The 22,494-nt window shown below is 40.3% G+C and overlaps 1 protein-coding gene across 3 annotated transcripts in view; it reads right to left on the minus strand.

Annotated features, from left to right (window-relative positions):
• The window catches only part of LOC131248832 (outer envelope protein 39, chloroplastic), a 34,151-nt gene extending 13,657 nt beyond the window's left edge, over positions 1 to 20,494 (minus strand). The window contains exons 1-9 of one of the 3 annotated variants that reach the window (XM_058249311.1): positions 20,261 to 20,494; positions 20,084 to 20,153; positions 7,267 to 7,302; positions 7,033 to 7,177; positions 5,777 to 5,935; positions 4,967 to 5,037; positions 4,748 to 4,826; positions 4,516 to 4,631; positions 4,286 to 4,433 (exon numbers count right to left, since the gene is read on the minus strand). In XM_058249311.1, the coding sequence (XP_058105294.1) occupies positions 4,286 to 4,433; positions 4,516 to 4,631; positions 4,748 to 4,826; positions 4,967 to 5,037; positions 5,777 to 5,935; positions 7,033 to 7,177; positions 7,267 to 7,302; positions 20,084 to 20,153; positions 20,261 to 20,294 (858 nt within the window). In that variant the 5' untranslated portion in view covers positions 20,295 to 20,494. The remainder of the gene's footprint in view (positions 1 to 4,285; positions 4,434 to 4,515; positions 4,632 to 4,747; positions 4,827 to 4,966; positions 5,038 to 5,776; positions 5,936 to 7,032; positions 7,178 to 7,266; positions 7,303 to 20,083; positions 20,154 to 20,260) is intronic. The other 2 variants (XM_058249310.1, XM_058249312.1) reach the window with 2 other exon arrangements.
• Positions 20,495 to 22,494: the final 2,000 nt, after the last annotated feature.

Genomic DNA, 22,494 nt, shown 5'->3' on the forward strand with positions numbered 1-22,494 from the left:
GCAAAACATTGCATGAAAAGTCACGTGAAAAATCATGGATTTGTAACAATTTGACACTGATTTAACACGATTTACAGGGAAAAAAAAAAAGGATTGAAATTCGAAAATGCTTACTGGATCGAACATGTGGGATATATCCCACTACTTGTGCATTTCGTATCGCACAGGTGGGATACAAGATATATTTTGGGATATATCGGCTAATATCGCTGATATTTAAAACACCGCTTGCAACTTAACTCGAAATGTGATAAGTGATTTTACTCCCTATCAATAATTTAAAATGATAACAATGCCCTTCCTCTTCTCAAAACATGGCAACACTTTTTTAGCTACCTTATGAGGTTTGATCACAAATGTAAAACGTTAATCTTGAAGTACTCATCAAGTGCTTCGAAACGAGTGGTCGCTTGCCCAGAACGGAGATCAGAGCGTTGAGATCTTCGACGTTGAATTGGTATGTTGTTGTACACCAAGCCACAGGTGCGGTAATAACGATTTGACGTTGTGGCCCAATTTTTGCGGTGTTTCTGGACTCCTTTTGTGAAGTGGACCGCACATCTTATATTAATCATTGATAGCTTTGAAACAAGTGGTCACGCATCCCGAACGGAGATCGGAACGTTGAGATCTTATACATCAAAGTTGGTGTGTCACTGCACATCTGGGCCCCATGTGTGGTAATAACAATTTAACATTGTTGCTCAGATTTTGAGGTGTTTCTAGACCCATTTTGCAAAGCGAACCGCACATCCTTGATATCTTCAAAACAGGCAGTCGCAAGTCTCGAACAGAGATTGGAGCATTGAGATCTTGTACGTCAAAGTTTGTGTCACTGCACATCAGGCCACGTGCAATAATGATAATTTGCCTTTATGGCCAGTTTCTGAGGTGTTTCTAATCTCCTTTTGAGATGTGTACTACACGTCTTGCAATACTTGTTTATTGCTTCAAAACAATAAGTTATCTTTCGAAAAAAATTAAAAAACTTCAACACAAGAAGTTGCACGTTATGAACAGAGATATGAGCGTTTAATGCAGGGGCATTTTCACAACAAGCTTGAGTGGGGTGGCCTGTGGGATACAGGGGCACACTCGGGGTGGGTGGCCCGCAGAACCCATGGATTTGGGACCCGTGTGAGGCGGGTGGCTCGTGTTAGGCAGAACCCATGGATTTGGGGCCCACGAGGAGGTGGAACCCATATATTTGGGGCTCACGAGGAGGGTTCGGCCGAGGACCTAACAAATGGACTTGGGGCCTGGGCTTATGAGATAAAGGGATCAATTCGCCATGCTCTAACAGTTCGAGCTTTTAGAGCAAGTGGTTAATTATCCTGCATTAAATTGGTATCAGAGCAGGAGGTCTCATGTTCGAGACTCCTCATCGGGGGTGATTAATGCGGGGGCATTTTCACACCGGGCTTGAGTGGGGTGGCCTGTGGGATGCAGGGGCACACTCAGGGTGGGTAGCCTGCAGAACCCATGGATTTGGGGCCTGTGTGAGGTGGGTGGCTCTTGTTAGGTGGAACCCATGGATTTGGGGCTCACGAGGAGGGTTTGGCCGAGGACCTAACCCATGGACTTGGGGCCTAGGCTATGAGATAAAGGGATTAATTCACCGTGCTCTAACAGTTCGAGCTTTTAGAGCAAGTGGTTAATTATCCTGCATCAGCGTCGAGATCTTGGATGTACAAAATTGTGTGTTGTCACACACGCTGACAAGAAATTTAAAAAATTCAAAATCTGAGGTCACCTGTTTGTGGCCCATTTTTGGCGTTTTTTTTTTCTCCTTTGGGAGATATGAGCCTTCCATAACGTCCAATGCTTCGAGCTCCATGAAATCAAGAGGTTTCTCATCTAGATCAAGGCATGGACCGCGACATAAATGGATCTTCAAGATGGCTTATTCCTTCAATGGGCCACATCTCCTCATCTGCTGATCAAATTTTGACAAAATTTGGTCTAGGTGGGTTTCTCAATGTGTTCTTCAAGATGATTTGGTTGGTTTGGACCATGCCTAACTAGATATGGCCAAATGAAATCATGGCCATTCAATCTTTTTTTTTTATAGATCTAATTCAATTCAAGTCAAATTGGGCTGAAAATCGTTTTTTAGATCATTGAATACCCACTGAACACATCTGATGGTTCGAAATAATCAAATGGCAGTCCAATCAAGGAGATGTAGGCCATAAACATCTAGGATTATTGCATGGCGAGATCAAAGGATCACCTATCAAAATCAGCTCAATATCTAGGCAGTCTGATTGGTATGGCACACCAACCAGATATTTGAGCCATTCATGAAATATTCGACACGTCTCGCCCGTGCCTCTAATTGACCTTCAATCTCTCCTTACCCACAATTCACCATTTAACTTCTTAAAATAGTGAGGATTAAAACTTGTAAATTGAGTGATATTCTATTGCAAGAATGCACAGAAGAAAATATTAAACTTTTATTGTATTGGGCAAGAATATTTTTTCTAGCCAAAGCATTTTGTTAAAATTCAAGGTATTTTTATTTGTTGAATGATGGATGATAAAAATTTGGTGGCGTGGCACACCTATCAGAAAAAAAAATTTGTATATGTATGGCCCACTTATTCGATGAGACCATAATTTTTTTTTCATGCCAAAACATGTTTTTTTATTGAAGGTCATTGAGCCAAAAGCATGTAATGGGTGGGATCCTAGAGATGAATGGCCCAATATCGTGCTAGTGTGCCACGTCATGGTCCACCAATTCAAAGGCTATGATTATTCTATCAAGAAGAGTATAGTAAATTTAAAGGCATGGCAACAACAAGTTTCATTTCATACTCTACAAAAGATAAGAAATTGAGGCAATAGGGGCAAATAAGACAAATTACCAATTTTCAGACATTTATGGTTTGTGTTTACCAAACAAGTTTTTGTGAAAAAATGCTCATTTTCAGATATCAGGACTTTTTTCAGACAAATTACCAAACAGGATTTTCAGCACTTAAATTAATTTTCAGACCTTATTTTCCAGTTTACCAAACAGTGCCTAAGGTAATGCATGAAGTAGGAAACACCTGATTTCATGGAGTGAAAGCATCAAGAGAAGCAAAAGAAAGATGCGAGGACCTACTCTCAACTCTTCAGAATGGTTACAACAAAGGCCCCAGTAGCATTGAAAAAAAAATTTGACCCAGGTTCTTTTCAGAGGCAAGAAGGAATCTTTTGACTAAGGATTTTGGGTTCACGGAAACAGTTAAGAGGTATCTATTTTGGTATGGTTGACATGGTTTTCATACTTACTAGGAGTCTTTTGAGTAAAGATTTTGGGTCCGCGGAGGCAATTATAGGTATCTATTTGGTAATGGTTGACATGGTTATGATACTTGCGCTTGTAGTTGCACAAAGCATGAAGCGAAGCAGCAACAAATTCGGGTGCGGGAGTGGGGAAGTATCCCCTTCAAAATGTAAATAGGTGTAAATAGATAGGAAGTAGGAGCGAGAGCGAGAGTCAGAAGTGGGGATCTAAAGCGGAAGCAGCGCCTAGATAGAAGGATCCTACAAACAAAGCTTCCTACACAACCTAGAGATATGTCAACAATCTCTTCAAGAATGAAGTCTCATAGCTTGGAGCGAAGACTGGAAACCAAAGAAACCAAAAAAAAAAAAAAAAAGAATCTCCCTCCAAAAAAATCCTAGTGAAAGAAGAACATAAACTAAAAAATCAAGCACTCCCTTGGAGCTTAGCTGGTCCAGCAAAAGACTTCCAGGTGACCCAGGCATACCTTCCCCATATTACAAAAATGACTCATCAAAGTTAAGTTCCACCAACCAGTTGAAAGCAGATAGGAAAAATGAGATGCACCACACCCACCCCACCCCAAATATCTATTTCAGTAATCCAATTCTTCGAAGGATCTGCATCATTGCTATAATCTGCCTGAAAACACTCCACTCACACAACTCAAACTTTCAATAATAGTTAGTCTCCTAATTTCATAGTATCTTATTTGATAATTGAGGATTTTCTTTTAAACGTAGCTAACTGCAGATTTTATACTGAAGCATATACAAAAAATGAGTATTAGATTACAGGTCTTGACCTCACTTTGAAGATATATGTAAGCTTTCCATGCTTCATTAGTTCCAGTTTATTTCACCTAACATTCAGGGGGGAAAACATGGTGAAAACATATAAAAGCAAATGAAGGATGGTGCAAAACTAGACCTCTAGCAAAAGACCCAAGGCATTCATTCTCAAATTTTGAGTTCCGCAAATGTAAACAATGTGGATATTCCATACCATAGGAACTTTTATTTCACTGTTAACAATTAGGCATGATCTCCCAGAGCCAACTGCACCCTCACCATACCCTCGAATGCTATTAAGTCCTCCAATTGCAAATGCTTGATATGGAGCCATGTCCCCTACAATGGAACCACCTGTCAGGCTGTCAGATGAAAGTTAAGGGTTGCATGTGACCGCATAGGTGTAAGAAAGGGAGCGAATGAAAATCCAGAAACATTTATCACCTTGTCAAGAGAAATGCCGGTCCCAATTTAACTCCCTTTGATACAACAAACTTGAATCGGTTGAAAATCAGCCACTTCGATAAAAGAGGAATTCCTTGCTCTATTTGAAAGTTCAGCTGAAACAGATGCAAAGTTCATGAATAGAAAAGAGGGAATATGATTTCCCTTCAGAGGGAAAGAATGTAAAATTGAGTCAGTAACAGTGAAAGAGACTGCCATTTTGCATCATTACTTGAGAGAAGGTGTGATCGTTGGCAATTGCATAACTCGACTCTTGCTTCAAAACCACCATGCTATCATGGACATTTCCACTGCATAAGTTAAATGTGTCCAGGTAAGACTAAACTAATAACCATGTGTCACAATTCTAAGAACCCATGCTCTCTCTCTCTCTCTCTCTCTCTCTCTCTCTCTCTCTCTCTCTCTATATATATATATAATCTTCAATTACCTGCAAGTAACTGGAAACCCATCAAGGTCCCTTGTTATCGAACGGCCATCATCGTTGATTGGACGAACATGCTGATATAAAACGTAAGAACAAATTATTACAATGACTTCTGTTTTGAAGAGATTTTTTTTCTCTTTTTGGAAAGGGCTGTTTTGAAGAGAAGTTAAGGGCTAGATTAAACTAAGGGGCTGTCTAGATGCAAGATAAATTATGGCTGGCACAAGCTGTCTGGGGTAGATAGTTTGTCCATAGTTTGCCAAACCCATTAATGCACAGGAATTGAGGAAAATTCAGATAACCTATCCCCAAAATTTGTTTGTTAGAAAAGATAGCATGTCTTTGCAAAAAGGTATAATAAAGATAAGAAAAGCTTATCATAGTTCGTTGCATGAAACAACACAACATTCCATGTACATGCATTACATATGCCAAATGTGCCACAAGTGTGAGATCATCCATGTTTAAGTGACCCACATGTGCCTCATGTTCCACCATAAATCTTCAAGCGCCTTACATTCACTACATGTATCAACGTGCACATGCACCATAAATGCTAAATGTGTAACCCACCATCTTAAGCTTCCCACATGTGCCACATTCTATCTTTACTCTATGTTCCAAGTGTTTAACAAATAAGGAATAAAATAGCTAATACAAGACAGCACGACCTAAACAGCCTATCCAAGACAGCATGATTTGGATAGCCTATGTGGACACAACTTTGCTTGCATCCAAACAACCCCTAAGTGTAAATTGAATAGTTCATTGAAGCGTGTTTCAAGGCTCATCAGCACTGGTAAGAGATACCACCTCAAATTTTATGCTGGTGGTGCTGCACCAATTGGAAGTCGCAGGCTCATTGAGATCTATGCCAGTAGAGAAACGGCACAGATTGACACCCCCACTACCCGAACGGGAGAAATTGTCAGCTGGCAAACCATGGATCCCGATCTCAGGAGTAATCGAATGCTGAATGCACCAAAAATCCAAGTAAGGAACCATGCATCATTGGACGAACACCTAGTAGGAACTGAAAAATGGCCACAAATTCCAAGTTGGTTTCTGATAGTATGTCATTAGACACAAGTTTTAGGCATGTGAGTGGACTTGGCTCCCAAAGCTTTCTCCAAAATTTTCAACATGATAGCCCACATACCCAGGTATGGCATTGGATACGGCTCATATACTGATTTATACATATTTCAAGTGTTGGAAATGAATATGTGATGCAGGACCAATCTGGCCATAGAAATAGGGCTCAAGTGGAACCCACAATCTGCATGATAAACGGATCAGGCTGTCGGACCTGTCTAGGGGACTGATAGGGTCCAATCACTTTTTGGGCAACCTATCTTCAACTGAATGGCCCAAACATAGTTTAGAGTCCCCAGTGGGCCCCACATGTGATCCAATAACACATGTGTAATTGACGAAGGGTCAAATAATAGGCCTCTACAAGCCATCAGACAGATGACTTATGAGACCCTTTTTTTTGTTTCTTCACGTAATTGCTTCTTTAATTGCATTGGACAGTTAGTAGTTAGATTAGATAGGTTATATTATTATTAGATTAGCTCCTTTTATGATTAAAAATCCTAATTGGAGTTTCCTTCTATGTGCTGCTGTAAGGCCCACTTAAGTACCATATGTATGAATAAAAGGAAAAATAATAATTATTATTCAATTATTTTCTATTTTAATCTTGCAACTGGATTGTCTTGGGAATGAACTCCTATAGTGGTGTGACTCCACTAGTAGAGAAATTAAAATTTCAACAGCATTTCCTGCATATGAACTATTGGAGCCCTGAAGTGCTTAGCCATCGAACCTGCTGATCACTTCAGATTTTACTTTAGGATTCCAGTTAAGCATCTAATTAAATCTCAAACTGAAAACTGAATCTGGAAATTGTTTCCACACTGAGTTTTCCATTAGTATGGCATCCATTCTGGAATGTGTGGGTAGCATAGACAACAGCAAGCAGTAAATCCATTTCCAACACCCTTGGCAACAAATGGGAGAAAGAATATAGAAGACAATGAGAGGACATGAAGCATTTGTCAAACCTGAATAACAAAAGATTGTTGGGCAAGCCATTCGGGCCTTGGCTTCCTGTAAGCTATCAAGATATTTGAATCATAGAGTCCCTTGTCCCATGACACATCCAACTTCTCACTTTTACCAAAAAGGTTAGGGTGCTTGATGCAAAGACTACAATAACAAATCATACCAGCACAAGAATGAAGCAGCAGCAAAGCAATGAAAATAGAGGCCGCCAACCACTTTAAAACACGTCATACCTTCCGATAACCTGTGAAAAGGGATTGCTCGAGTGCCTGAAATGATAGTAAAGTTCCAAAAGAAAACCATTAGATTATTTTGTAAATTGCATTTATTGTTCTTGCAAGAGAAACTAATAAAAACCCATAAAATGAATGGTAAAAACTAGACTTATTGCAGCTATTTGGGAATTATTGAAGATCTTTCATTAATTATCCAAAAGGTTATAAAAAATTATCCTACAAAGGGTCAACACAATCCTCATTCAAATTCAAATTTGAAAACTACTTATCAATTTCATGAACCATAATCCACATCAATGTTTCAAAAATTCATAAACGGTAATCTTTATTAATGTTTTAAACCGAGTGAGGCCTTACGCCTCAAGGCAGTTGATGCAGGACATAAAATTCAAGTATGATGTGCAAGATTTCAAGCTTTAGACACACTAGTCAGAAACAATTACACAAAATTCCACATCCCACACAAAAGTTCAAACACTCAATCAAGGGGAATCTTATGCGGATCCAGGCCTACACATGCTAGGGCCGGATCAATCAAAATTATAGACCAAACAAGAATCAAAGGAAGGTAAATTCATCCACACATGCACAGAAATAATTCCCCCAATCCAAGGGATTCAGAAATTTCAATTTGGGGAAGCCTAAGGCTGAAGAACAGGCATAAAATTGGGGATTAAAATAATTTAGGGTTAGGTTTAGGGATTTTGGGTGAAAGAAGAGTGAAAGAGAGGAGAGAGACGAACCAGAGAAGTACCGCACGTGTGCACAACAGCAATGGCCCAGACGCACGTATGTGTGATCACAGCCGCACGTATGTGGGGCCCACTATTCAGAAAAAGGCCACCTTGGCCCTAGTCGGCCAGGGATGGACTCCAAAACCTCCAAATCTCAGCTAGATCCGATGCACGGTTTGTGTGTGGTGTTCCGCCGAAGTTTCAGCCCTCCTACAGGGCCAGATTCTGAAAATTTGTTGTAAAAAGAAAAACGGCTGCGATAGAGGATGGATTTGAAGCGTATATGATTATAGGAGAAGAGAAATATGGCTGGAAGAAGGTGGAGGCGAATCGGGATAAGTGTGGTTTCGCACCACAGTAGTCGGCCCTTCGAGGAAGGGAGGGTTTCGCACCCAATTGAATCTCCACAACTCGGAAATTTAGAGGATCAAAAAAATGCAACAATTTTATTAATCTTCATTGAATTAAAAAAGACTACAATGGGTGCCTATTTATGATAAAACCCTATACCCCAAAACTCGCGCCATGTGCACAACCTATTACTTGGCGATGAAGTAATCAAAAATAACAACTAATCAAAACATTCTAAACCATCCATGATACTCCTAATAACAATAATAAGCAAAACTCAAAGTATTAAATTAATTGGAATAGTGGGCCACAATCATGAGAACCCATGGTGGGATTCACATGACCATCGAGTCCACTCCAACGAACCAAAACGCAACCCTCTAACTAGGAGGCCCTCCCTGGACGTCGTCATCAATCCAGATCGATGGTGGGGCCCTCCTCCTCCTTGCGTACGTGCAGGGGGGGGCGAGCATGTGCGCGAGATGTCCCCATCAACAGTTTTCACAATATCATTATTTTTACATGTTTGATGACCTAGGCTATGAAAACATGTATCGATATTTGTGATATCGTAGGTACATGGAAATGCATCGCTGTTTAAGAGAAACATTGGGAGAAGGGTGGAATTTTTCAGTGAAATTTTAGGAGATGTTGAAAGACACATGTTACACAATTAGGACTCAAAATATTATTTATTTTTTAAAAAAAAAACAACTATCATAATTGGTTTCCAGTTTAACAGACTTACAATGTGTTGTTTGATGAAATCAGTGCAATTATATGCAAAATGAGTTCATATCACTCAAAAATCGTATAATGCAAGTAATAAAAACATAAATGATACATTCAAAAAATAATTTCCACTTCATGAACATATATTTCCATAATAAACAATCTTCTTGTGTTTTTAATTTTTAAACAAGTAAAAATTTTGTAAAAAGGAAAAAACGTGTGGCCAATCGATAAATTGGTGAATACTCGTGAATATATCACATTACCATATTCGCAATCCCATTTTTAAGTTTCCATGACTCAAAATTTGAATTTTCCACCTCATATCCATGCCAATGCATGAGAATCATGCATAGACATGGACTTCTATTATAATCCACGATAGCATGTGTAAGCAGTGTTCGTAGTGTCAAAATCATTACATGTATCACTGGCTAGGGATATAGATACGTGTATCGGTATCACCAATATTATCATCGATTCTTAGAAATGCATCGCTAACCGAGGGAAACATTTGGGAAACATAGGGAAAATGGTGGAACTGCTCAATGAAGCTTCAGGAGATGTTAAAATACGCTATTTGCATATTTAGGAATTAAATAATTGCAAAAAATACGCATGCATAATAAGTTTTCCTTTAATGGGCCTAAAAGCATGTGGCGTCGACTCAGAGAAATATTAGAGAAACACGGGGGAAAGGGTGAAATATCTCAATGATACTTTAGCAAATGCTAAAATACACATATTTGCATATATAGGAATCCAATAATAGCAAAAAACATACATACGTAATAAATTTCCTTTAATGAGGGCATAAAAGCATGTATCACTGGCTCTTAAAAAGTTTACCAATCAACAGTGAGACAATTACATCACCGAACAATTCGCAAGGGTAGCTCACGACAACAACATTACCAAGTACGAGTTGAAGTTCCGGACTTCACAAGTCATCTTGATGCAAAGGCTCTTGTCAATTGGATTAAAATCCTTGAGGATTATTTTTGCATGGTACAACATGGACGATGTTCAGTGAGTGGCCTTTGTCAAGGTTAAGCTAAAGGGTCCAGCAAGAATCTAGTGGTGTATCATTAAGACAACAATCCCATCATGGATCGCCTTACTATCACTAGGTGGGCTGACATGAGAGAGAAGCTAGAAAGTATTTGCCTTCATATTACATGGATACCATTCTCCAAGAGCACCTCACATTCAAACAAGGAACTTTGTCAATGGACGACTACACCGAAAAGTTCAATGTGCTGATTATCCATTGTAAGCTTACAGAGACCAACCATGTAACAGCTAACCGCTATCAGGTAGAGTAACACCATGAGATCCAGCACAAGATGGTCGTACATGATTTCGAGTCAGTCAACAATGTTCATCAAAAGGATTGACTAGTTGAGCAACAGTTACGACAGCAAACTCTTTGACGTTTTGGCCCTTTAGCTGGGGAGCCTTCTGTGGGAGAAGTCTGAATCCACATCACAGGACTCTACCACAAGGCTACCAACCACCTCCCTATTGTGGCCACAAATGCAGAATCCGCCTATAAGGCAACCACCAGTGTTCCGAGTATCAATAATATTGTCGATATTATCAGTATCACCAGCTCAGCGATACCGATAACATAAGTAATATCAGAAATTCTAGCTATCGGTCATATATCGTCAATATGTCACAATTATCACCAATGTATCAATATGCCAATGTTTTCAACTATGTAAATTCTAGGTGTCACTTGTGTAGCCAATATATCAGCAATATTTTGATACTATTGCCAGTGTATCGATATCACCCAAAAAAAATTATTTAAAAAAAAAATCCATTTCAAAATTCTTTTATGAGTGCATGGTTGTATGATAAAATGCATGTTTGTATGTGTGTATATACATGCATGCACAAATGGATGGGTGTTTGGTTGGATGGATGTATAGAAGGTTGGTTGATGGATGGATGTATATATGTGTGTGTATGTGTGTATGCATGGATGGATCATGTGTGTGTGTGTTTCAATGTATGCATGCATGGATGGTTGGATGCATGGATCGTTGGATGCACTGATGGATCATGCCTGTGTGTTTGTACGTATTTATGTACATACATGGAAGGATGGTTGCATGGATGGATGGATCCACCATTTTCCCCATTCTTCCATGAGTCAACGATACACCTCATTAAAAGGAAACTTATTATTTGATTCCTAAATATGCAAATATGTGTCTTTTTTGACATTATTTGATTCTTACATATGCAAACATGTGTATTTTAGAATCTCTTGAAGTATCATTCAAAAATTCCACCAATTTTCCCCACGTTTCCCTCAGTAAGCGCGTTACATGCATTTAAGACCTTATTAAAGGGAATCCTTTTTTTTTTTTTTTGCAATTAGTTGATTCCTAAATGTACAAATATATCTATTTTAACATCTCATGAAGTTTTATTGAGAAATTCCACCATTTCCCCAATGTTTCCCTCTGTTAATGATACATTTCCAGGTATTCACAATATCATACATGTTTCTGTATCTCCAAGTAGCGATGCATGTAACAATACTAATACTACAAATGCTAGTAAGTAGTAACCACAACCTTTATGACATCCTTCGCCGGAAAATTCATACTAGAGACAACCAACGCTATAGAGGCATGACACCAAAAGGTGAGGTCCTCTTCTTGATCCTCTCCTTACGCATGATTGGCAGGATGTTGACCATCACCGTTGTGTAGAGAAGTGAAAATATTCTTATGAATGTTCCTAAGCCAAGAATAATGCAGGGGCATTTTCACACTGGGCTCGATTGGGGTCGCCTATGGGATGCAAGGGCACACTCGGGGTGGGTGACCCATGCGATTTGGGGCCCACAGGGGAGGTCTCGTGCTCAAGACTCCTCACCAGGGGTGATTAATACGCATTTCACACCGGGCTCAAGTGGGGTAGCCCGTGGGATGTGGGGACATGCTCAGGGTGGGTGGCCCATGCGATTTCGGGCCCACGAAGGGGGTTCGGCCGAGGTCCTAACCCATGCGATTTGGGGCTTGGGCTATGAGATAAAGGGATTAATTCGCCATACTCTAATAGTTCGAGCTTTTAGAGCAAGTGGTTAATTGTCCTGCATCAAATTGGTATCAGAGCAGGAGGTCTCATGTTCGAGACTCCTCACCGGGGGTGATTAATGCAAGGGCATTTTCACACTGGGCTCGAGTGGGGTCGCCTGTGGGATGTAGGGGCACACTCGGGGTGGATGACCTATGCGATTTGGGGCTCACGGGAGAGGTCTCGTATTCGAGACTCCTCACCAAGGGTGATTAATGCGCATTTCACACCTGGCTCGAGTGGGGTAGCCCGTGGGATGCGGGGACACGCTTGAGGCCAAAGTCCTAACCCATGCGATGTGGGGCCTAGGCTATGAAATAAAGGGATTAATTCGCCATACTCTAACGGTTCGAGCTTTTAGAGCAAGTGGTCAATTGTCCTGCATCAAGGAACCTCATTACTGTGATAATGAAGATGACCCATACTATCAGGAAGACCATATGTATTATGACGAGCACGTCGCGATGAAGCAATCCTATGTAGAGCCTATAATACAATCAGAGGATCCCCCTACTGAAACCATAGTCAAAGATGAGGTTGATGGTCTCAGTCTTATCATACTCCGCCTCCTTAACATCACTAAGGAGGAAGCAAAAGTCTAGCATTGAACCACTAGTTTTCGTACGTAAGTGCTAGGGTAGGTTATGTCACCCACATCCTTCTCAATTGACCTTGATTCTTTGACTAAAAGGTGTAAAGCAACGGTGAAGCTAACATGCATACTTTCTTATGATGAGATTATCAGATCCACCTTTGCCCGTTGCAGCCCTTTATCTCATGGATTCGAGAGAGCCAATGCCAAGAGATAAGGAGGGCCCTTTGTCGTCTATAGGAGGGCTCCAAGTATAATTTTAAAAAAAAAAAAAAACTTCAACCAACTCTCTCTCACTCAATTGAAGCAAGACAACTAACAACTTGCTCTAAAAACTCAAACTGATAAAGCGTGGTGAATCAGTCCCTTTATCTCATAGCCCAAGCCCCACATCCCATGGGTCAAGTCCTCGTCCAAACCCCCCTCGTGGGCCCCCACATCACATGAGCCACCCGCCTCACATGAGTGGGACCCACCTCACACGAGTCGCCCACCTCGAGTGTGCCCCGCATCCCACTGGCCACCCGACTCGAGCCCGTTGTGAAAATGCTCCTGCATTAATCACCCTCGGTGAGGAGTCTCGAACACGAGACCACCCGCTCTGATATCACTTTGACGAAAGACAACTAACCACTTGCTCTAAAAGTTCAAACTGCTAGAGCATGGCAAATTAATCCCTTTATCTCATAGCCTAGGGCTCCACATCGCATGGGTTAGGTCCACGGCCGAAACTCCCTCGTGGCCCCACATCACATGTTTCCGCACCACACAAGCCACCCGCCTCACACAGGTGGGGCCCGCCTCACACAGGCCGCCCACCCCGAGTGTGGCCCTGTATCCCATAAGCCACCCCAAAATGCCCATGCACTATCAATCCTTCAAGGAAATGAGAGATAAACCCCAAACAAACAGCAATCCTCCAAAACAACAACAAATATAGTTAAATCTGACTCAAAAGGAGCAAAAAATAGCATGGTCGCACGTCCGTTTGAGGGTAAAACCCACTCAAACAAGAATCTTAACTAAAAACTCAACCATGATTAGCTTGGGAGGAAGATTTCGGTCCATCTTGAGAAAAGAAACTGGAGAAAAACTTACCGATTTAAGATACATCGAAGAAAATCTTATTGGGGCCCGATTTTCGAATTTCTCTATTTCAGCCAAAACAACATAAAATGTCTCAAAAAATCGCAAAAATAATAATAATAATAATGAAAAATCCTCTAAAATTAAGATCCATCAAACTCCTAAACTTTGAGCTCAAATGGGGTCTATGCGTCCGTACAACGCTGATGTCAGCAAGTTGACGTGTCGCCTCTCAACTAGTTTGATGCGGAATGGCCTGATCTGGGCTCTGATACCAAGTAGAAGATGATTTGATGACTAGGGTATTGAGAAGAGAAGAGAGAGAGAGAGAGAGGAAGAGACTTTGGGGAAAATGTTGTGTGTATAACATGCCCACACACACAATGTTTTATTAGAATAGAACATATAGTACACTGTAGGAGAAGAAGAAAGTGTGCACAAGCACTTACATTAAGAGCCACTTAACACAAACTTTACACTCTCTAGAGCCCATGCCTCCTAATCTAATTAGCCAGCCTTGCAATAAAACTCATCATATCTTTTTATCTATTTAGCATCTTTCTTTAATTAGCTTTCTATTTTTAAAATAAATCTTTGGTTGTCAATGACACTAAGGGCCTATTAGTTAAATCTAAAGTCTGAAGCCTGAATCTGAAATCTGAATCTAAAGTCTGAATTTGAAATCTGAATCTAAAGTCTGAATCTAAAGTCTGAAAATTAAGTATTGAGTCTAGAACAACCTGTTTGTTAACTAACGTCCAAAATGTCTAAAATATGTTTTTTTTTTTTTTTTTTTTACACACACACCCACGCACGCCGTTAGGGGTGTACACGAACGGAGCTAGCTCGGTCAACTCGCTCGACTCGACTCGAAAAAGCTCAAATCAGCTCGATTCGAAGTTGAGTTCGATCCGAGTCAAGCTAGTTTTTAGAGCTCGAAAATGAGTTCGAGCCGAGTTCGAGTTGGCCCCAACTCGACTCGACTTGGTTCGATATATAGCTCAAACCCGCCTCGACTCAGATTGTCTCCGATCGACTCAGGTGTTCTCTAATATTGCTCACCAAGTGTTTGATGAAATGACTCAACGAAGTGTCGGCTGGTAACAAGGAAGGTATGTTTCATCAAACAAATCCCCTTTTTTCTTGATTTTGATGTTGGTTACAAGGTGTTTAATGAAATACCTGTAAAACCACTGCTGGTGTTTTACATTCAGTGAGAATTTGAAGGTGTAGTCCATGTGTTTGTGAAAATGCTGCATAGGCGAACTCGGCTCGAACTGGCCCGAGCTACTAACCAAACCGAGCCGAGATGGCCAGTCAAGCTCGAGGACCGAGCCGAACCGAGTACGAGCTGAGGTCAGCTAGTGGCCGAGCCGAGTCGAGCTGAGGCCAGCTCGACTCGGTTCGACTTGATGTACACCCCTATATGCCGTAGTGGGATTTCACCACCTATGGGTATCGAGACCTCGTGTTGAAACTCCTCAGAGTCTGAAATATGTTAATTTGACACATTTGCCCTTGTCTCCACAGGAAATAGTCGTGATTGAAGCCCTACCATTAAAAACTTCATGGATTCCACCAAAATGTTTATTTGCCATCCAACCTATTGATAAGGTCAAAAAGATCTAGATGAAGAGACCACACAAATATCATCTTAATCCAAAGCTTTTGTGGCCCACAAGAAATTTTTAACTGTCATTTACCACTATTTCGTGTACTATGGTCCATTTGAGATTTGGATCTGTTTCATTTTTGGATCATGCCTAAGAATGAGCTTTCAAAACAAATGGATAGCATGGATGTAGTCACAAACATCATGGTGGGCCCCAGAGTCAAGGGTCCCACTCACCTAAGTGGATCCGGATTGCGACGATGTTAGTAGCCCCTTGCTATTGGATGGTGTTATGTGGCCCACATCATAATGTATGTGTTTTATCCACACCATCCATCCATTTTTCCATATCGTTTTAGGGAATGATCCAAAAAATGAGGAAGGTCCAAATCTCATGTGGAGTGGTGATTGAACGCCCACCATTAAAAGCTTCTTAGGGACCTCAAAAGTTTTGGATGAAGTTGATATTTGTGTTCTCCCTTCATCCAGGTCTGTGTGACCTAATGAACACATTGGATGGTAAATAAACATTACAGTGAGCCCTAGAAAGTTTTTAATGATGGGTGTTCAATCACCATTGTTTTCTTGTGGTGTGGTCCACTTTAGATTTGGATGTCTCAATTTTGGGCTCATGCAATAAAATGATTTGGAAAAATATAAGGACAGCGTGGATAAAACACATACATCATGGTGGGGCCCTGTCCACTAGCCTGCTACCTACTGCATCGTCAGTAGGCAATCCTCATGGGGAGCCAATTAGGTGACCTCTGTTGTGTGTTGACGTCAACAAGTTTAGTGGGCCCAACCATGATGTATGTGTTATATCCAAACTGTCTGTCCATTTGGTGAGAACGTTTTAAGGCCTGAGCCCAAAAATGAGACAGATGCAAAGCTCAAGTGGACCACACTTCAGAAAGCAGTGGGGACTGAACATCTACCATTGAAACCTTCTTGGGGGTCACAAAGTTTTGGACCTATCTGATATTTGGTTTTTCCCTTCATCCAAGTCTGTATGACCTTATGAACAGTTTGGATGGAAAATAAACATCATGGTGGACCCTATGAATGTTTCAACAGTGGGAATCATTTTCCCCACTGCTTTTTGTGGCATGGTCCACTTGAGCTTTTAATATGACTCATTTTTAGGATCATGCTCTATGCTAATCTTGCCAAATAGATGAACGGTGTAGACATAACATATACATCATGATGGGCCCCACAAAACTTGGTGACATCAACAGATATAGAAGTTGGCTTGTGGCACACCACACAATCCGCTTCCCCTGCAAATCTAGGCGGGGATTCGGTACTACCCCCGTCAGGATCTAGCTAGAGACAACAGTCTTGTCTAGGGCTATGTGGGGTCTATCGTGATGTATATGATTTATCCACACCATCCATCCATTTTTCCATATCATTTTAGGGAATAATACCAAAATCCAAGCGGATCTAAGGCTCATGTAGGCAACACTATAGGAAACAGTGGGAATTTTGTGCCTACCATTGAAAACTTCTTAGGGCCACAGAAGGCATCAAGCTGATTTTTGTGTTTTCCCTTCATCCAAGTTTGTGTGACCTTACGAAGAGGTTAGATGGAAAATAACCTCACGGTGGACCTTAGGAGGGTTTTAACAGTAGTCATTCCATTCCCACTACTTTTTGCGTTGTGGTCGACTTGAACTTTGGATGTGCATGTTTTTTGGGATCATGCTTTAGAATGATATAAAAAAGTTGATGGACGGTGTGCATGTAACACATAAATCACGGTGGGCCCAGAAAAGTGTCACACAATTAAAAGTTGGGTTGTTTATTACATAAACAATAAAATCTTTGTTTGCACGGGGCAATATTGGATTTTAAAAAAATATTTGCAGAGCACTTTCTAGATTCACCGTTAAGCTAGACCTCCTTCACCGAAAAATTTCGGCATAAAATAATGGAACGCTTTCCTCGTCCAGCGTTAACAAACACCGCTAAACATCGATGGCTTTCCCGATTTCTTATTAAGTGAAAATTTTCAGCGTTAACAACACGCCCTAAGAATGGAAGAAAATCTCATGCAAAACATAAAAAATAAAAACTTTCATTCCTTGTACATCCAAGAGGCCTATTTAAAGGTCTCACATGAGTATTATCAAGACACTTCTGAATTCAATTTTTAAAATAAAAAATCTGGATTTTATTCTCTACTTTTGTTGTGGTTTTAAGCTTAGCTTGGAGGTGCCTACATTTGGGCAGATCTTTCCTATCAACCAGCTGCACCACTGTCCAATCTTCAACTAAAGGAATCATGATATTCCATCCCTCAAACCTTGTTTCCAAGGTTGAGATTTGATAAATTCCTTAATGATAAAATGCACATCACCAAAGGAATCACTACGGAGTGTATCATTCACCATTGATGAGATCCACAGCCATGGTTATCCTTAAGGATGAGCAGATCTCATTGTACAGTCGATTCAACAAATCAAATGCAGTATCATTGAGTGGGCCCCTCAATTCCCCAATATGATTTGGTTTTGATTTCAGATTTGTACACAAAGTGGAGTAAAGAGGCAGGGGCCAAGTGGTTGTGTTCCCTTCGGTAGACTGTCCTATGCCTTGTTGGTTGTGGCCTATGTATCTTGGTTAAATATATTCATTCGTGCCGTGGGATGGGACATCACATTTCTGTAGCTTTTCTTCTTTTTTCCTTTTTCCCTTTTTTGCTTTTTTCTATTTTTCTTATTCTTCTTCTTTTTTTGGGGGGGGGGGACAAATTTTTGTTGGCTGGTTTCATGTAATAAAATTTATGTTGGCTGCTTTTTTTAATAATTTTTTTTGGTAAACTGTCTTGCATCTCGTTGGTTGTGGCCTCTCTGCCTCTTAATTAAATATTTCATTAGCGCCAGAGACGGGAAATCTTATTTTTGTAGCTCGTTTTTTGTCTTTTTTTGGGTTTGCTGAATTGGGAGTTTTCCCACCTTCTGTTTTTTAAATAAAATTTCTGTTGTGTGGAGATGGGATTGGAGCGGGATGCTAAAAGATCATGGAAATGAGAAATGAGGAAGCAAAGAAGAAACATAGGAGAAACAGATTGGCCACAGATATGAAAATTTTGAGTTTCACTAGCACTTGAGAAATGCTTCACTAATGTTTCACAAGTGTATCACAGATGATTCATAAGAGTTTCATTTATCTTTCACTCACATTTCACATGAGTTTCACAATAGTTAGTTTCAAGTATATCACAGATATTTCAAAACACGAATGGTTTCCATTTTAAAAAGGCATTTCAGCTACTACACCCAAGACTTAGAATCTATTTTAAACATCTCGCTTTGTTCGTGTGAGAAAGAGAAGCTTTTCTATAATTAAAATAATAATAATCATAATAATAAGGAATTCAAGAGTGTTTTAAATAATATTCATATCATTTGACATTTATAAAACAAAAATAAAAATAAATAAAAACTTGACAAAAAGATTCAAAGAGCTGCACTTGAATGTGATATCATTATTTTGATTCAATGCAGGTTAGCTCCAGCTATCAAAAACTAGCATGCTCTGATCAATTCTCATATGGCATGTGATGAAGAAAGAGAGAAATCGGATAAGCTAAGACCATCTTGGAAAGTGCTCCAATTCACCAACCAAAATGTACGGTGGGCCCATCTTTTGGGATTCATATTGGGGACCCCACCATGCATAATATGAGATAGCCCAAAAATTATCCCACATCAAATGATAGTAAATTAATGGCTTGCAAAGGGGCGGTTGCAGCAAATGTTTAACATTGAAAAGATGCCTTATTGGGTAGTTTAATGTTGGACATGGGCATGTGGGGCCCACTTGTGAGCAACCCCACATACCCACTTCTTCTCTCTTTCAGGACTTTGAAATTCAAAGAGAATTCGAAATTTCGATGAGGGAGAGATATCGAAGATGCTGGATTAAATAGGGATGAACTTTATCCTATCCAATCTCATCTGTTATCTCTCAATTCCTAAATACCATTCGATGGAAAAAGGCAATTATGAATATGAGAGACCTTAAGGAGAGAAGAAGAGATAGTGAGTTTGTGTCCATCCGACCCATTCATTAAACAATCCAAGCCGTAGATCGAAATCCGGGGTCATCTATACCATAGAATCAAAGGGGTGATTAGACCCATCTGCTCCAGTAGTGATTAGGTGGACCACTGGACCTGCGCCGTTCATCCTCGGCTTTGTGGAGGTTTTCTCCCCTCAACACTGGGGCCGATCATACAAAGGACTTTGATCACTGAAATACGGACCCCATATGTACAGTTTGTTGGGCCACTGAAATTGTTCAAGACGTCATCATCATCACAGCATTACCCCAGCTATTTGGGAAGGAATAGTCCACTATTCCTAATGATTTATTTATTTTTTTGAAGTAAAGAAAAAGAAACCGAGAATAGGTTCAGATAGAAAAAGAAAGGAGAAGAAAAGATCGTATCCCAGTTCAAATGCAAAACTAGTATGTTGTTGTTTATCGAGTTTTGCATCCGAATTCAAATAAAATGTTGGAACAAGACTAGCAAACAAAGATATATGATGTATGGAGAGAGAGAGAGAGAGAGAGAGAGAGAGAGAGAGAGAGAGAAACCTGAAAGGAGGAGGGAGCATGAGGGCAGTACAGAGCTTGTGAGTGAGATCAACGTTGAAGTCTATCTTTGCTGTCCGAACAACAACAGAAGCAGAATGAGGAATGTAGATATGTATGTATGCAAGTGGGCATTGTCATGCAAGTAGATGTATGTGTAGATATGTGAATCGAAGAGACCTTTGCCGGCATGGATGCTCTTCTGAGCTCCCATCCCATACCTCTCTCTCTTAATATATAAATTTTATTATCGAAGCAACAGCAGAGATTGATTGATGGGGTTGAATGAACAAATCTTATTCTTCTTCCTCTCGTTTGGGTGTTTATATAGGAGATGAGAGAGAGAGAGAGAGAGAGAGAGAGAGAGAGAGAGAGACTGGGATTGTGCTTTGCTTTGTGCGATGGAATGGAATCGAATTTTTCTCTCAGGTTAGGCTTTCAAGTCTCTCTTTTACTGTCTGGACCGGAAGCGGATTGCGTCCTGCTCCTCTCCGGGTCCACCGTTATGTATGGATTTTATCCGCGCCGTTCATTCCTTTTTCCAAGATCATTTTAGGGAACAAAAATGAGACAGATCAAAGGCTCAAGCTAGCACACCACATGAAGCAGAGGTGATGATGACACCCATTGAAACCTTCCTAGGGCCACCGTGATGTGTCTGTTCATAAGATCACATAGAGCAAAGGGTAAAAAACAAATGTTAGGTTGATCCAAATTTCTGTGGCCTCCAAAAAGTTTTTAACGGTGGGCAGCATTCAGTCCCTTGCCTTAGATTTTCCTCGGTTTAAGGCTCTCATATTCTAAAATTATATCGAAAATGGATTAACTGCCTCTATAAAACCCATACATCAGGGTGGGCCCAGAGAGCCATTGGCCGGTCCAGCGGGGCAGGACGCAATCCGCTCCCCTCTGGACCCACCTATGATGCCAATATTTATGGAAGGCGTTGAGTCCTACCCCGACTCTCGCCACCAATAACATATCCGTGTGGGACTCACTGTGATGTATATGTTTATATGCATGAGCCCAAAAAATAGCGGATCCAGCACTCAAGTGGACCACACCATAGAATACTATTTAATGCAACCAAGCTTACTATTTTGTGATCCATAGCTCAAGCGGTAGATTGAGTAAAAGATACCTCGTTTCAACACTGAGGTCTTGGTACCGATTCCCTTGTGGGGGGTGGCTAACAGTGAAGTGTGAACTGACAGTGGGTGTACTAACAAGCTAACAAAAGGGAAAAAAAAAAAAAACTTACTATTTGGTCTGGTCCACTTGGGTGTTGGATCGGCCTCATTTTTGAGCTCATACTGATGGCATGGATTAACGGATATACTGTAATGGGCCCTCATGCAAATCTGCCCATTGGTGACTAGAGACTGTCAAGGGTGGGATGCAATCTGCTTCCATTTTAATCCGGGATGCTGTTTGGGACGCGGTTTCACCAGTGATGCTGCCAAAGGCTTAGGTAGTTAGTGGCCGGTGCTCTGTAGGCCCTATCATGATGTGTGTGTTTTATGCACATTGTCTATCCATTTTTTTCAAATCATTTTAGGGCTTAATCCAGAAAATGAGGCAGATTTGAATCTTAGGTGTACCACACTAGAGCAAAATAGTAGTGATTGAACAACTACCATTAAAATCCTCCTAGGGCCACAAAAGTTTTGGATCAAGTTAGTCTTTGTATTTTACCTTCATCGAGTTCTGGTTAATCTTGTCAACAGGTTGGATGACAAATAAATATTATAGATCTACTTACAGTGGGCCTTGGAAAGTTTTTAACGGTAAGCATTCAATCATCACTATTTTTTGTTTCATGGTACACCTGAGATTTGGATATGCTTAATTTTTATGATTGTATTATAAAATTGGTTATAAAAATGAATGGACAAATTGGATATACAACATATGATCAAGGTCGGCCCTATGGTAAGGGTAACACCCATTAGTTGTTACCCGAGGAAAGCTTAGCGGGTGCTACTCTTACTGTGTGGGGCTCACCTTGATGAATTTGTTTCAAATAACTAGCCATCCATTTTTCCAACTCATTTAAGGACATTATTCTAAAACTTAAAAAGATCTAAATCTCTTATGAATTACACTACCGAAAAAGTTGTGAATGACCATTAAAAGCTTTTTGTAAGCTACAAGAGTTTTGGCTCAAGCTAATCTTTGTATTTCCCCTTCATCTGGTTCTTCTTAACCTTATTAACAAGTTGGATGGAAAATAAACATTATGGATATGCTTACAATGAGCCTTGGGAAGTTTTTAATGATAAGTATTTAATCATTACTATTTCTTGTGTTGTGGTTCATATGAGATTTGTATATGCTTAAATTTTTACATTGTATGTCACGTCCCAAACTTAGGAACCAAGCTCACAAAATTTTCAACCGTCAAATCCGATGCC

The sequence above is a fragment of the Magnolia sinica genome, chromosome 6, assembly GCF_029962835.1.
Source record: "Magnolia sinica isolate HGM2019 chromosome 6, MsV1, whole genome shotgun sequence".
NCBI classification, from domain to species: domain Eukaryota; kingdom Viridiplantae; phylum Streptophyta; class Magnoliopsida; order Magnoliales; family Magnoliaceae; genus Magnolia; species Magnolia sinica.